The 12,426-nt window shown below is 42.7% G+C and overlaps 1 protein-coding gene across 1 annotated transcript in view; it reads right to left on the bottom strand.

Annotated features, from left to right (window-relative positions):
- Positions 1-3,037, bottom strand: part of TXNRD1 (thioredoxin reductase 1) — a 35,753-nt gene extending 32,716 nt beyond the window's left edge. Inside the window, exon 1 of the mRNA XM_056482346.1 lies at positions 2,901-3,037. Within this exon, the coding sequence (XP_056338321.1) occupies positions 2,901-2,979 (79 nt within the window). The 5' untranslated portion in view covers positions 2,980-3,037. The remainder of the gene's footprint in view (positions 1-2,900) is intronic.
- Positions 3,038-12,426: the final 9,389 nt, after the last annotated feature.

Genomic DNA, 12,426 nt, shown 5'->3' with positions numbered 1-12,426 from the left:
TACTGGCACTAAAAGTGAGGAACAATTATGTTAAATCTACTTTTTTAACTGACTTTGTAGAATCCAGCCCAAATTTCATTCTCAGTCTACTTTCCAGGCCCACCAGTGAGTGTGTCCTGAGTGCCCAGTCCTGAAAGAAGCTAAGCAGCTTCAACGTACATCAAAGTCAAACCAAACTAAAGCACAGCCCCTCATAATATTCAACTATGACAGTTTGGATGTGCTGGGATGAAAAAAAGCAGGACTTGACATTATAACGAAGTAGAGTCCCACAGAAACAAACAATATGTTTTATAAAGCAAAAGCTGTAACCCAGTCTATCTTAATTCTGAGATGTGTATGTTTCATCTCTTATTGTACAGCTTTGAATTTTGTTCTTAATCTTTTCTGCAGTAAAATGCCTATTTATAATACAGAAAACTAAGTAAGTATGGAGATAACTCAACAAAAAGAAATCAGTAAAAGCACTCCCTTCTCAGTTACTTCCAATTTGCATACCTCTACACTCACAAAACGTCATAGATACTGCACATGCAAAATGCAATTGCTGAAGTATACTGAATGCTATTTGAAGATTGAGAATAACCTGTTTGAAAGCATAAGGTAAGGACAAGGGAATATATTAAGAGCTTTGTTATGCAAACTATATATAAGCACCTTGTCTTAACATTATTACTTTTTCCTGTGCTAGACACCATTTTTTGCCAGTTGTGCTCATTGCCAGCTTGCGACTGTTAATTTTTAAACATTTTCAGATCTTACAGTGAATTAATAACTGAATTTAATATTGCCATTGATAAAAGATGGAAAGGAGGGAAAAATCCAGAGAACAAATAAGAAATTCTTACAGCTATTAACAGCACAATTTCTTTCTCCTACTATACACATAAGGTTAAATATACTTTTTCCAAGGGACATATGTAGATATTGAAACAACTCCACAGATTGGTATGACCAGCTACAGAAAGGGGTTAATTTTAGATCATTCATGTTTTAGAGTCAGTTAAACAATTAATAATTAGTGTACTTGGATTATGTTTCCAGTTTAATGTAAATTATGTACCTCTGTTCAAATTTCTATAATATTTTTTACTTTATTCTTCTAAGTTCTTCAACAGCATGCAAAACTCCTCTCATCTCTTGTCCTTGACGGACACTAAAAACTTTGACGTATTCCTTTGGGAAATGGACATTGAGATTCAGATAATAATTTACTCATAAGAAACTACCCCAGAAGCAAAACTGTCTTGAAAATGTAAACCTTGTCTCACAGTTTAAACCACTCTTCCTGGAGAATTACTTTAAGATGCTTCCAGAGTTGTAGAATAGGCAACAGGGAGTAGTAACGTCTTAAATTGAAAAACCAAAGATACAGCAGAGCATATAAACCAAAGCCCAGACAAGTTATTTTAGGTCATTTAGCCTAAATGAGTCAGCTCCACAAGGCTGAAAATGCTCGTTAAGATGCAGGTTTCATTTCTGAGTTTATGCCAGCAGATAGATTGCTGGCCAGAGGAACCAGGTTTGGGTATAACTCCAGAGCAGCTCAATCTGCCCCAGACTCCATGTACCATACCTGCACAGATTCCAGTATCTGATTTAAAACTAAGCTAGGTACTTCTAAATCATAGCATGGTAGTGGTATCATTAAGTAAGGGAACTGCTGTCAGGTCACAGCACTGGCCTGAAAGTACAAGGACACTCTCTAGATAGTGGTTTAAGAGTCTTTTTGCTTTTTTTTTTTTTTCTTTCCCACTCCTTTCTCTTAGGATCAAGGAACATCCAGTGCTTCCAATGCTCAGACTGGAGGATTTTATGTTGGTATAAATGAAAGATCTAACCAATATGCAGCCATATCAATAAGCCTATTTCAAGAGTTTTAACTGTTACAAACCTCATCTTGGTATTTTCCAGCTCCTGCTGTGCCTCATGCGAATTCTTACTGCACAGGCATCTTTACCTTCTGTCTGCCAAGGTTCTAACCATTTCCATCCTGCATATTAAGACTTAAAATATCATGCAACACCTTAAAGCTCCAGAGGTGGTTTTGTGACAATGTCCTCAAATTATTGCAAGTACAAGAACATGTTTAAAAACAGTCCCCTCTCCCAAGGATTTGGTAGAGCTGAAAACACTCCTATAGTACATGCTCAATGAAGTTACATCCTAAGAGAGTCTTTCCATTTAGGCAGAACTGCTGCTCAGCGCCAGATGTAAGCATGGGTTCATTTTCAGGTGTTCATTACTTCGAACCCATTATTTAGCTTCTTTCATCAGGTTTTATAGACCGGGTGAGAGCAGTTAAAGCTATGCCCATGGAGGATCTCAGCCTGAAGCTCTGACTCTGACGAGGCACAGAGCACCCAGCTGAAACACAAATTTCCCCACTCTGTCAATGGGAAAGTGCCTCAATCCTGGTAGGCAGAAAACATATCCATGGACCAGAGGGCCACTCGACTCCCACGTAACTCCAAATCGTGCTCCTAACAGCAAATCTCGTTCCCTCCTCAGCACAGACATCCTCCAGGCCGCAGTGTGGAGTCCCCGGGGTCGGGGTCCCACGCCCAGCATGGCTCTGATCTGCCGCGAGCGGGACGATGCGCACAGCCTGCCCAGAGCAGTCACTCTGGGGACAGCCGGGCCGCAGAGCCCGTGCTCGGGAACAGGTGCCCAGCCTGTTTGGCAGAGGGTTCTTGGGAACAGGTGCGGTCACCCTGCTGAAGGCACAGCAAAAGTGTCCTGCAGCGCGGGAGGGGGCCCCAACTCCGCCTTGCCGGGTGTTTCAGAGGGAAAGCCGAGCCGGTGCCCCGGGCCGCCCGCCCGCCCCACCGCGCTGGGAGCCGCCAGGTGCGAAGCGCTGCCAGGCAGGCGCTGTCCGCCGGCAGCCGCCCGCTGCCTACCTGCCGGGCGCCGCCGCTGCGGGGGCGCGCCGCCGGGCGCCTGCCGCACCGCCTGGCTCTTCCGCAGGGTGCTGCCCATGGCGCGGGCCGGACCGGACGGGACGGGATGGAGCAGGACGGGATGCGGCAGGACGGGACGGGATCGCCCGGATCGCCGCCCCGTCCGCGGCAGCGCCCCCTGGCGGCCGCGGCCGCCCCTCAGCGGCGCCCCAGCGCGGCCCCGTCGCGAAGGCGACGGACGCGGCCCCGGCGGGGCCCTGGCGGGGCTCGGGCCGGCCCAGGCCCTGCGCTCCCTCCCGAGCGGGCTGGGGGGTGCTGGCGAGACAAGGGCGTTCAGGAGGTGTTCTGGGAGAGGTTTTCCCCTCACAATTAATGGTTCGTGCTGAGAAATACAGAGATGGAACGGACACTGTGACTGGAAGGTTTCCTGCATTCCCGGCCGGGCTCGGGGCAGTATTTGCACCATTACCTTACAGTGCTGCCGAGGCTGCGGCCCCATCCCGGTGGCTTGCTCAAAAAGAGTATCTGCCATTGTCCCCCAGTGTACAATGTGTCACATCTACTTCAATACTCTGCCACAAAAGTCATAATGAGCAGCTACAAAGGATCAAAAGAAAGGGAAGCAAGAGAACAGGATAATAAATTTGAGTCTTGGTGTTAAGAGGCATTCCCTCCCCATCCCCAGGTTTTTTGCTCAGAGGACTTCAGCAATGCCTGAATGTATTCCTGTATTATTCTTCTACTCTGCAGTGATATCTCCAGTGTCAGCTGGGGTTGCAAACACAGAAAAGAACTAAAAAAGAACTAAACTTAAGACTGTTAAGTGGAAAACAAGTCTCTGAACTTATGAGAATGACTGCTGTGATTTTAGAAGTTATGTCTTCAATATATCCATCTGTAACTGCAAAAAATTTTACAATAATGAGGATAATAGTTGTAGGCATTCATGGATTATTATGGCTTCAGAAATTCAGTTATTAAAATAATTTGCTGAACAAGCTTAGGGAAGGAACCCTATTCCATCATACCCCATCTCAATATTTTCATTACATGAGGACTACCAGCTGGCAATTCAGCCAATTTGAGGAAAATAAAATTTAAAAAAACACCTTGCAGTCCTGTTATTCATTCACAGTATTACATTTCCCTTATTCTTTTGAAATTATCTTCTAATCACATTTCCTTTCATTAAGGAAAAGGTCTTACATTGCTGCAGTGAAGATTCATTGAAGAAATGGAAAAAATTAAGTTCTACTTTTGAGATGTTTTGTAAAATCAGTGCATACAAAAATCAGAATTACCCAGTGTCACTTATAATCAAGGAGTCTCACTGTAGAACAGAATCTTGATGCTGCACACAAAGACTATCATGCATTTTCACATACTTTACCCCACTCCTCCCAAGAGGTTACTTCTTCCTGCTGTGTTACTGGCCCACATAACCTCTTACAGCACTTGTTACAACCTCCTCACAAATATTACCATCAGGCCATTTAAAGTACAGCTGGAGAATTTATGTTCCTAAACTCTCATTTTAGTCAGACTACTTCTGATTTTGGCCTCTTGAAAGATAATTCCTTTATTTTTTTTCCACTGGCTTCCTGCTGTCTCCTGAATCACAGGTTACAATCAACTCTAAGTGCTATAAATTCTTTCTTTTTGGCTGATTTACTCTTATTATCTTGTTAAATCATCCTCCTTCCAGTTTTACCTACTTCGTTATCTGCTTCTGCACAGAAGAATTTGTTTCCTCTCATGGTATTTCACAAGCTAAATATTTTTTTCTGTGCAGATCTGACCCCTTTTCTATTAAAATTTTCCCTAAATATTATAATTTTAATGAGGCTTAAGAAAAGCTGAATACATTCATTTATCTTTTAACTTATTCTTAGTTGACTGAACTGCACATATACATGATGTTCAGTGTTGAACCTCTGTAATATAAGGAGAATATGATGACAAAAAGAATGGAAAGCAGAAGGAAAAGGATGGGAAAAAATGCAGTATATTCCTGTTATTAATAATGTGATCTGATGCCTTGTCCATAAGAGACATACATTTTTGTCAGTCTCTGCCTTTCTCTCACTATTTAGACTCTTTGGGAGAGAAGACTTTATCTTCCTCTCTGTTTAGAAAACACTTGATATTTCAATTTCTACTGCTGTCATCTTCATAAATAAATCTTCATGCTTTCTAGTAGTAAGTTCATGCACAGGAGAGCAGGATCGTACAGTTGAAAGCCACCCTGGATCCTGTAGTATCACCCTGACATAGACACCAACTCAAACCCCTCTTGAGAGTCAGAGGTAAGCCTGTGTACTGAAGTTATTGGGATACTGAAACTCTATTTCAGTTCAGTACCAAAGCATGGATTTAAATCTGCTTTGGGTGGTACCACGCAACAGGACAAGAGGCAACAGACAGAAAGTGATGCACAGGAAGTTCTGCCTGAACAGGAGGAAGAACTTCTTCACTGTGTGAGTGACCAGGCACTTGATCAGGCTGCCCAGAAAGGTTGTGAACTCACCCTCACTGGAAATATTCCAGAACCATTTGGACACAATCCTGTGCCATGTACTCCAGGATGCCTGCATAAGCTTCTGGTGTTGGTGCTAAGAGATTAGCTGTGATAAATTAAATTGTTGATTAAAAAGTCTACAAAATACTTGAAGGACTATCAAAATAGTAATTACATGAAGATATTAACTGATAATGTTCTTTATAAAGACAAAATGTAAGGTGTTTTACTCTGTCTTGAAATCTCATAAAGAAATGTGATGGGTTTGCTTGGGGTAAAGTTAATTTTCTTCACAGTGGTTAGTATGGGGCTATGTTTTGGGTATGTTATAGCAAATATATTTGATGCTTGATTGCTGCTGATTATCTAAATGCTGCATCAATTGGAGAGTCCTTCAGTTGTTTCTGAGATAATTGATTTCCAGTTCCCTGTTGACTATTTTAAGAGTGATCATTAAAATAGTGTTAGCATTTCTGTTCCCCACAAAAATTTCCAAATAATCCTTCTATATATTAACTAGGAGGAAGCCTGTTTCAATAAATGAAGAGCCCACAGTGCCACCTTCTTATACAGTATGGAATTCTTGGTGCTGAATGCAAAATCACCTAAATATTAACATTATTAAAGCTGGCACAGTCCTTGCATTTTCAGAATATTAATGTAATTGAAATACCACAGGTCATTTTTGCAACCTTAGACTCATTTTCCTACCTCAAGATCTCACCTCAAAGTTTGGCCTCTTTTGTAAGCTGTGGATCTAAGCTCCTTCTGTAGCCAACAGAGAAAGACAGGCATGTCCAGGTGTGAACTCATCCTTCTGAAGAAAGGCACTTCTAAAGAGTGACCTCATCTCTAGTCCTTAGTCTGGACAAGTTCAAGAGAAAAGGATTTCAGCTTCCATGTTTAAGTTGACAGAAGTCATCTGTGTCTGTTCCTACACTGCAACTGTGATGGTATCAGTCAGTATGTTAGCAACAGTTCAGGGGCATGGCTAAGATCTATCTCCCCGTGTGACCAAGTGTAAGAGAACAGTTGTATTTCCATCATGCTGCTGACAGAATGATAATGTACACAGGCATTTGAAGTAGTGCACTTTAGGGTCCCATATCTACAGGAAGAAAACTACAAATACTGACAAATGCCACAGCCTCTGGAAACCTCTGATACTTCTAAGAAAGTCCTGAATTTCTCCATTCATGATGGGTTTGGCTGGGAATGAGTGAGTTAGTAGCTGGCACAGTGTTTGTTTTAGATTTAGTATGAGAATAATGTTGATAATATACTGATGTTTTAGTTGTTACTAAGTTGTATTTACTCTAAATCAAGGACTTTTTGTCTTACCAAGCTCTGGCAGTTAGCAGGGGTACAAGAAGCTGGGGGAAGCACATAGCCAGCACAGCTGCTCTGAGCTGGCCAAAGGGATAATCCACACCACAGAATGCCATGTTCAGTAAATAAACTATGGGAAGCTGTCCAGAAGCTGACAATGACTGCTTGGGGTCAGGCTGGGCATTGGTGGTGTGCAACTGTGTTGTTTATCACTTGTTTCTCTGGAGTTTTATTCCTCTCTCTCCTTTTCTTTACTACTACTAACAGTAGTATCATAGCATTATATTTTAATCATTAAATTGTTCTGATCTCAATCCATGGGGTTTACTTTTTTGTTCAGATTCTCCTCTGAGCGAACAGCTGTGTGGAACTTGCTGACTGGGGTTAAACCATGACACATGCCAAGCAAAACCAAGTGATCAAACCTGTTAGAGTTGTGCAATTCAACCCCATGGACACAATGTAAAAACTTGGGCTTTATGAAAGTAAATTTTCATGTTACAGAGGTAGACTTAGTTCTATAGCCCACCAGACCTCCTGCTCTGTAAATCCACTACGTCAGTGCTGACAGCCTCAGGGCTTTCATAACTGTAACTTTGTCATCAGAACTGGACTGGGCAAAAGTCCACATTTCCTCACTTCCCATCTTCCTCTGACCTGCTTTCTGTTCTCCCTCTGCAGTACCCAAAACAGAGCTGTAATGGAACCCAGCTTCCCCACCCCTGGGACATGTAGGATTTCACTGCATAGCCATTAAGCGGCTGCTTGTCCTTTTGCAGAGTAGAATTAAATAAGACATCTTTCACCATACTTGTACCACTGAAAAATTTCAATCCCACACATAGCTGGTAATAGGGAGAAAATCCAAAACACAACCATAGAATGCAGCTGAATGGTAGTGATATCAAACAATCTGTGTGAATGACCCTTGCAAATGTGTAATAAATATAGCTATGAACAATTAAAGTTTTACCAGAGCTACTTAGCTTTTCCATTTTTTACTTTATATTACTTGTCATAAGGTTCGAAAAAGCTAATGATTTCAACTTTTGCTATTTAAAATGAGCATTGATTTTTTTTTTCTCTTCTGTGTTTTGAGAAGAGACAAAACCAATGCTAATGGTTTTATCCAGGAGGTTGTAATGGCACAGTTGCAAAGTGAGCCCTTCTCAGATTGCATTGCAAAACTGTGTGGTTCCTTTTTTGAAAACAAAGCAGAGGAGATATTGTTATAGTTTCACCTCCACCTGTTGCTGTACTACTCATGGGCAAGTTAGAAGCTTCTGCCAAGATCTCTTCTAGTCCTTCGAGTAGTTCTGTCTTTCATGTGTACTTTGAAGTTCCTATTGCTTGTGTGGAATGTCTATACTTAACATTTTAGACATGTCTTAACATATAAATTACCTGATTACAAGTCAGTTCTGTTCCAGCTACCTTTCAAAGGGAATGCTGCCAGCCACATTTAACCCCACTGAGCTGAGATGAACTAGCAAACCTAAACTTCAAGCTGTATCTTTGCCTCTCTTTGTTTGACTACCCATTCCACCCGTGAAAACAGTAAGTTAGTTTTTCTTTTCTCTAAAGGAACAAGATTTAGGTATTAAGTACAGCCTATCTGTCTTAGCTCCCCCAAGAAATTTTGAAACACTGGTCAATTTTAATCAAATTTACTTAGTGGAATATGTCTCAACATACTACATTTCTGTGCATGCTGTGAAGGAAACGCAGTTGAGCAGTAGTGAGGAAAAGGCTCAAAAACGAGTTCAGTTGTCCTTAGGGATTTGCATACAGCAGCTTGGTCTCAAGAAGGCTTTAGAAAATAGTTTCACTTGTCATTTCTTACCTCTGGTACTCCCACCTCTCCTGATTTCCCAGTATCTAAGCCATTCACAGTTCAGCTCAAGATAGGAAAATAAAATTGCTGCTGATTCAGCAGATGGGGAATTGAGGCACAATATGATTAAATTCAGACATTTACAGGCATTTGTGCATGTCTCAATTGAAATCTGATGGCTTGGATTTACAGTAATTTGCCCAAGGTCATACAAGCATGCAATAGGCCTGGGAATCGTATCCAAGCTTGCTCTTTGGACCATACTTCCTAAATGGGATATACTAATATCAGAATGGCACCTGCCTAACCCTCTCTTTGGCGGGATACCAGTCTGCTGGTCCTCATGGCATGACCATCAAAGCTAGCTACTCTTCGAGATTTGCTTCTCAGGTGCACTGACACAGTGCAGATACTGTACGTGTCTCCCCTTCAGAGCTGTGGGATCACACAGCACAAAGGCAACCTGAGCACCCATCTCCTTTTAAGTGTAGGAGAAATTTTACTGTTAAAGGGGGAATACTATCTATAAGAAAGGCATGCTTAGTTAGTTAAATAAGTTTTCAACATTCTTAAAAAAATAAAAATGTCTTGAATTTTGTTTAATTCCATCTGGTCTCATTCCACTCTGACTTGGTTAATTACCTCTGGATAATTTCTTCTGGATTTCCACATTTCATCTTTTTCAGATAGCACTGCTTAGCCCTGTAGCAGCTTCAAGTATCTTTTATTTAGGATTGTTGAATACAAATAAGAACACTCGGATCTACAAAAACAAACAAAGAAGATAATGAACATTAGAAAGATCACTATTAAGAATGAATACCAGTTCCTGAAGCCCCATGGAGTTTGTATTTTGATGACAGACCTATTTCCAGTCTATTACATTAAGAATCTCACTGTTTTAAAGACTCTGGAGAAAGTTACATAAACAACTCACCCATCTTACATTCAGTGCTATTCGACAAAAATTGGAATTTCTTATTTCAAACACATATTTTTTCAAATGACAGAGTCCACAGCACAAGTAAGGCACATTCTGGAACAAGCTGATATATCTGTTCTGGTTTAAAGAAGCATACTTGCTCACCTTAGCCAGCACCTACTAAATACAACAGAAGATATCTGAAGATTTTGATTTCCTCACTGAAAATTTTAGGCACAAAATGACAATCTCGGGAGGTATATCACAGCCTCACAAAATTCAGAGCTTGAGAGTATACTTAGCAAAGGAATAAAATAACAAACCAATTGAAGACTGAGTGACAAGTGTGTGATATAAATTGTAACTAATGTAAGAACACAAAATAAAATATATGTGTATGTGTGACAGAAATTGTGACTAATGGAAGAAGACAAAATGAAACATGTAAATGTCAATGCTGGCTGGCATTCCCTGGCTCCAGCTAGCTGACAAGTTTAACCATTGAGTGCTGTTTTGTCACCAATAACAGTGAACATTTGTTCCCACTATGCTGTCCTAAAGAAAGGTGCTGAGTAGAAGTGAATAAGTAGTTTTTCCATCAACACAACATTGATAAATATCAGTAAAATAAACACAGAAAAAACAATATTTTCATTTCAAGTTTGAAAAAAATGCAGTAGAAAAATCTGAGGGCTGTGTTTTGAAGAAGATTCAAAACTAGCAACTAGCAGCTTAAAAAAGGGCACTGTCTGCTCTGTGCCCTGAAAAACCTGCACACTGGTCAGCATTCATCTTTCTAATCACTTGTGAAATTCTGAGCTGACATGACAAAATCCACCCAAAGATCTTAAGTGTGCACAGATTAATAGTGTATTGTCATGGCATTGTACTTTTAAAATGTAAGCTATAAAATATATAAAGGGGAAAACACATCCCCTAAGGTCCCATACTTATGAATATTCTTGCATTACTTAACATCTTCTGGGCATTAAAAAAAAAAATTACTAATTACTGCTCATAGTACCCATGAGGCAGCATTAAGCTGCATATAGCATTTGCAGTAAAAACCCATGGCCATGCAAAATTCTTCTTGCTTCATGTTTCACTTTAAACTCAAAACAATCCAAATCCATGGACATTTTGAGTGAAACTAAATCTTTATGATACATCAAAGCACATGAAACTAATGTTATGTGAAACCATGTGAAAATGTGTAAGGTTTATTGAGTTCTGCTTTGTGTAAATCCCAGCACCAGAAGAGAGCTAGGAGAGGAGTGTACTGTATTTATCAGATATTAACCAGAAGAGGATGCTAGCAAAACTATTGTGAAATGTGAGTTTCACACTAGTTTAGTTAAAATACTTAAGACTCTCATATAATGAAGAATTACTACACGTTATTAAGAATTGCACAAACCAAAAATATTCTTATTACTCTTGTGGAGATTGTGTTGGTGGCAGACGTGTGGAATGTCTTTGGCTGCCTTCTGGCTCTTTCTGATTCTAGTGAATGGAGGGCCTGGTGGATTATGAAGTGTTTCATATAAATGTTTCATAAGAAAGGTTTATAAATCTCAGTGGAGAAGTCAGTCCAACTAATATCTTCAGTCAGCAGCCCGTATTTCTTCAGAACAAAGCCTAAAAGTGGAAGAAAAACGTTCTCTTTAAGCCTTGTATCACGAGGGAAAAACGATCCTTTTTGGTTTGCAGTGAAATTGATCCCCTCACCCAAGGTTCTGTTCCACCAAATGGTTGGTTAGACCTGGGTTCCATGACCTATCCTCTTCCTTCATGGAGCCTCTTCATCGGCCTCTTCTTTCTCAGGCTGCGGAAAATGTAGGAAGTCACTGGGGATGCGACCTGTTCTCCTCTCAGGTGGTGATTCTTGATGCAGGTGTAGGACAGGCTGGAATAGTTTTAAGTATTATTTCACAATAATGGTGCCTGCCTTGCTGACAGCAGGCTGCTGAGAGAATGGGGGGAGGCCAGGGACAAGGCCAGCGGGACACAGCTGGCCACTCTCCCCCATCCCCCACCTCCCAGGGGAACACGTTCCACTGGGGGACTGGAGCATCTCACTTATGAGAAAAGGCTGGAGGAGCTGGGCCTGTTCATGCTCAGAAAAAGATGACTGAGAGGAGACCTCATCAATGTCCATCTGGAGGGAGGGTGTTAGAGGATGAAGCCAGGCATTTTTGGTGGTAACAAGCAATAGGAGACAACAGGCAGAAACTGACGCACAGGAAGTTCCACCTGAACCTGAGGAAGAGATTCTGCACTGTGTGGTGACCGCACACTGGAACAGGCTGCCCAGAGAGACTGGAGTCTCCCTCACTGGAGATATTCCAGAGCCTCCTGGAAGCAATCCTGTGCCCTGTCCTCTAGGATGACCCTGCTTGAGCAGGGAGGCTGGACCAGCTGACACACTGTGATCCCTTCCAGCCTGACCCACTTGTGGGTCTGTGAGGCTGAGGCCGCAGGGAAGAGCTGCCCCCGGTCAGAGGCCCCGCCACACAACCGGCAGCAGCAGCAGCACCCTGCGGGACCGAGCCGTGGCAGGGACAGCCCTCGGTGGCAGACACAGCCCCCGGTGGCAGCCCCGGCCGTGCCGCGCTGTGCTGTGGCAGGGACAGCCCTCGGTGGCAGCCCCGGCCGTGCTGTGCTGTGGCAGACACAGCCCTCGGTGGCAGGGACAGCCCCCGGTGGCAGCCCCGGCCGTGCTGTGCTGTGGCAGGGACAGCCCTCGGTGGCAGCCCCGGCCGTGCTGTGCTGTGGCAGACACAGCCCTCGGTGGCAGGGACAGCCCTCGGTGGCAGCCCCGGCCGTGCCGCTCTGCCCCGGCCCCGCGCGGGGGGGGGGCGGACCCGCGCCCCCGGCCCGGCCGCTCCATAAAGGAGGCGGGCAGGGCCGGCCCGGCGGGAGG

Source organism: Oenanthe melanoleuca, chromosome 1A (genome assembly GCF_029582105.1).
Source record: "Oenanthe melanoleuca isolate GR-GAL-2019-014 chromosome 1A, OMel1.0, whole genome shotgun sequence".
Lineage (NCBI taxonomy): Eukaryota > Metazoa > Chordata > Aves > Passeriformes > Muscicapidae > Oenanthe > Oenanthe melanoleuca.
The sequence above is the reverse complement of the archived record's forward strand: the minus strand, read 5'-3'. Positions and strand labels throughout refer to the sequence as shown.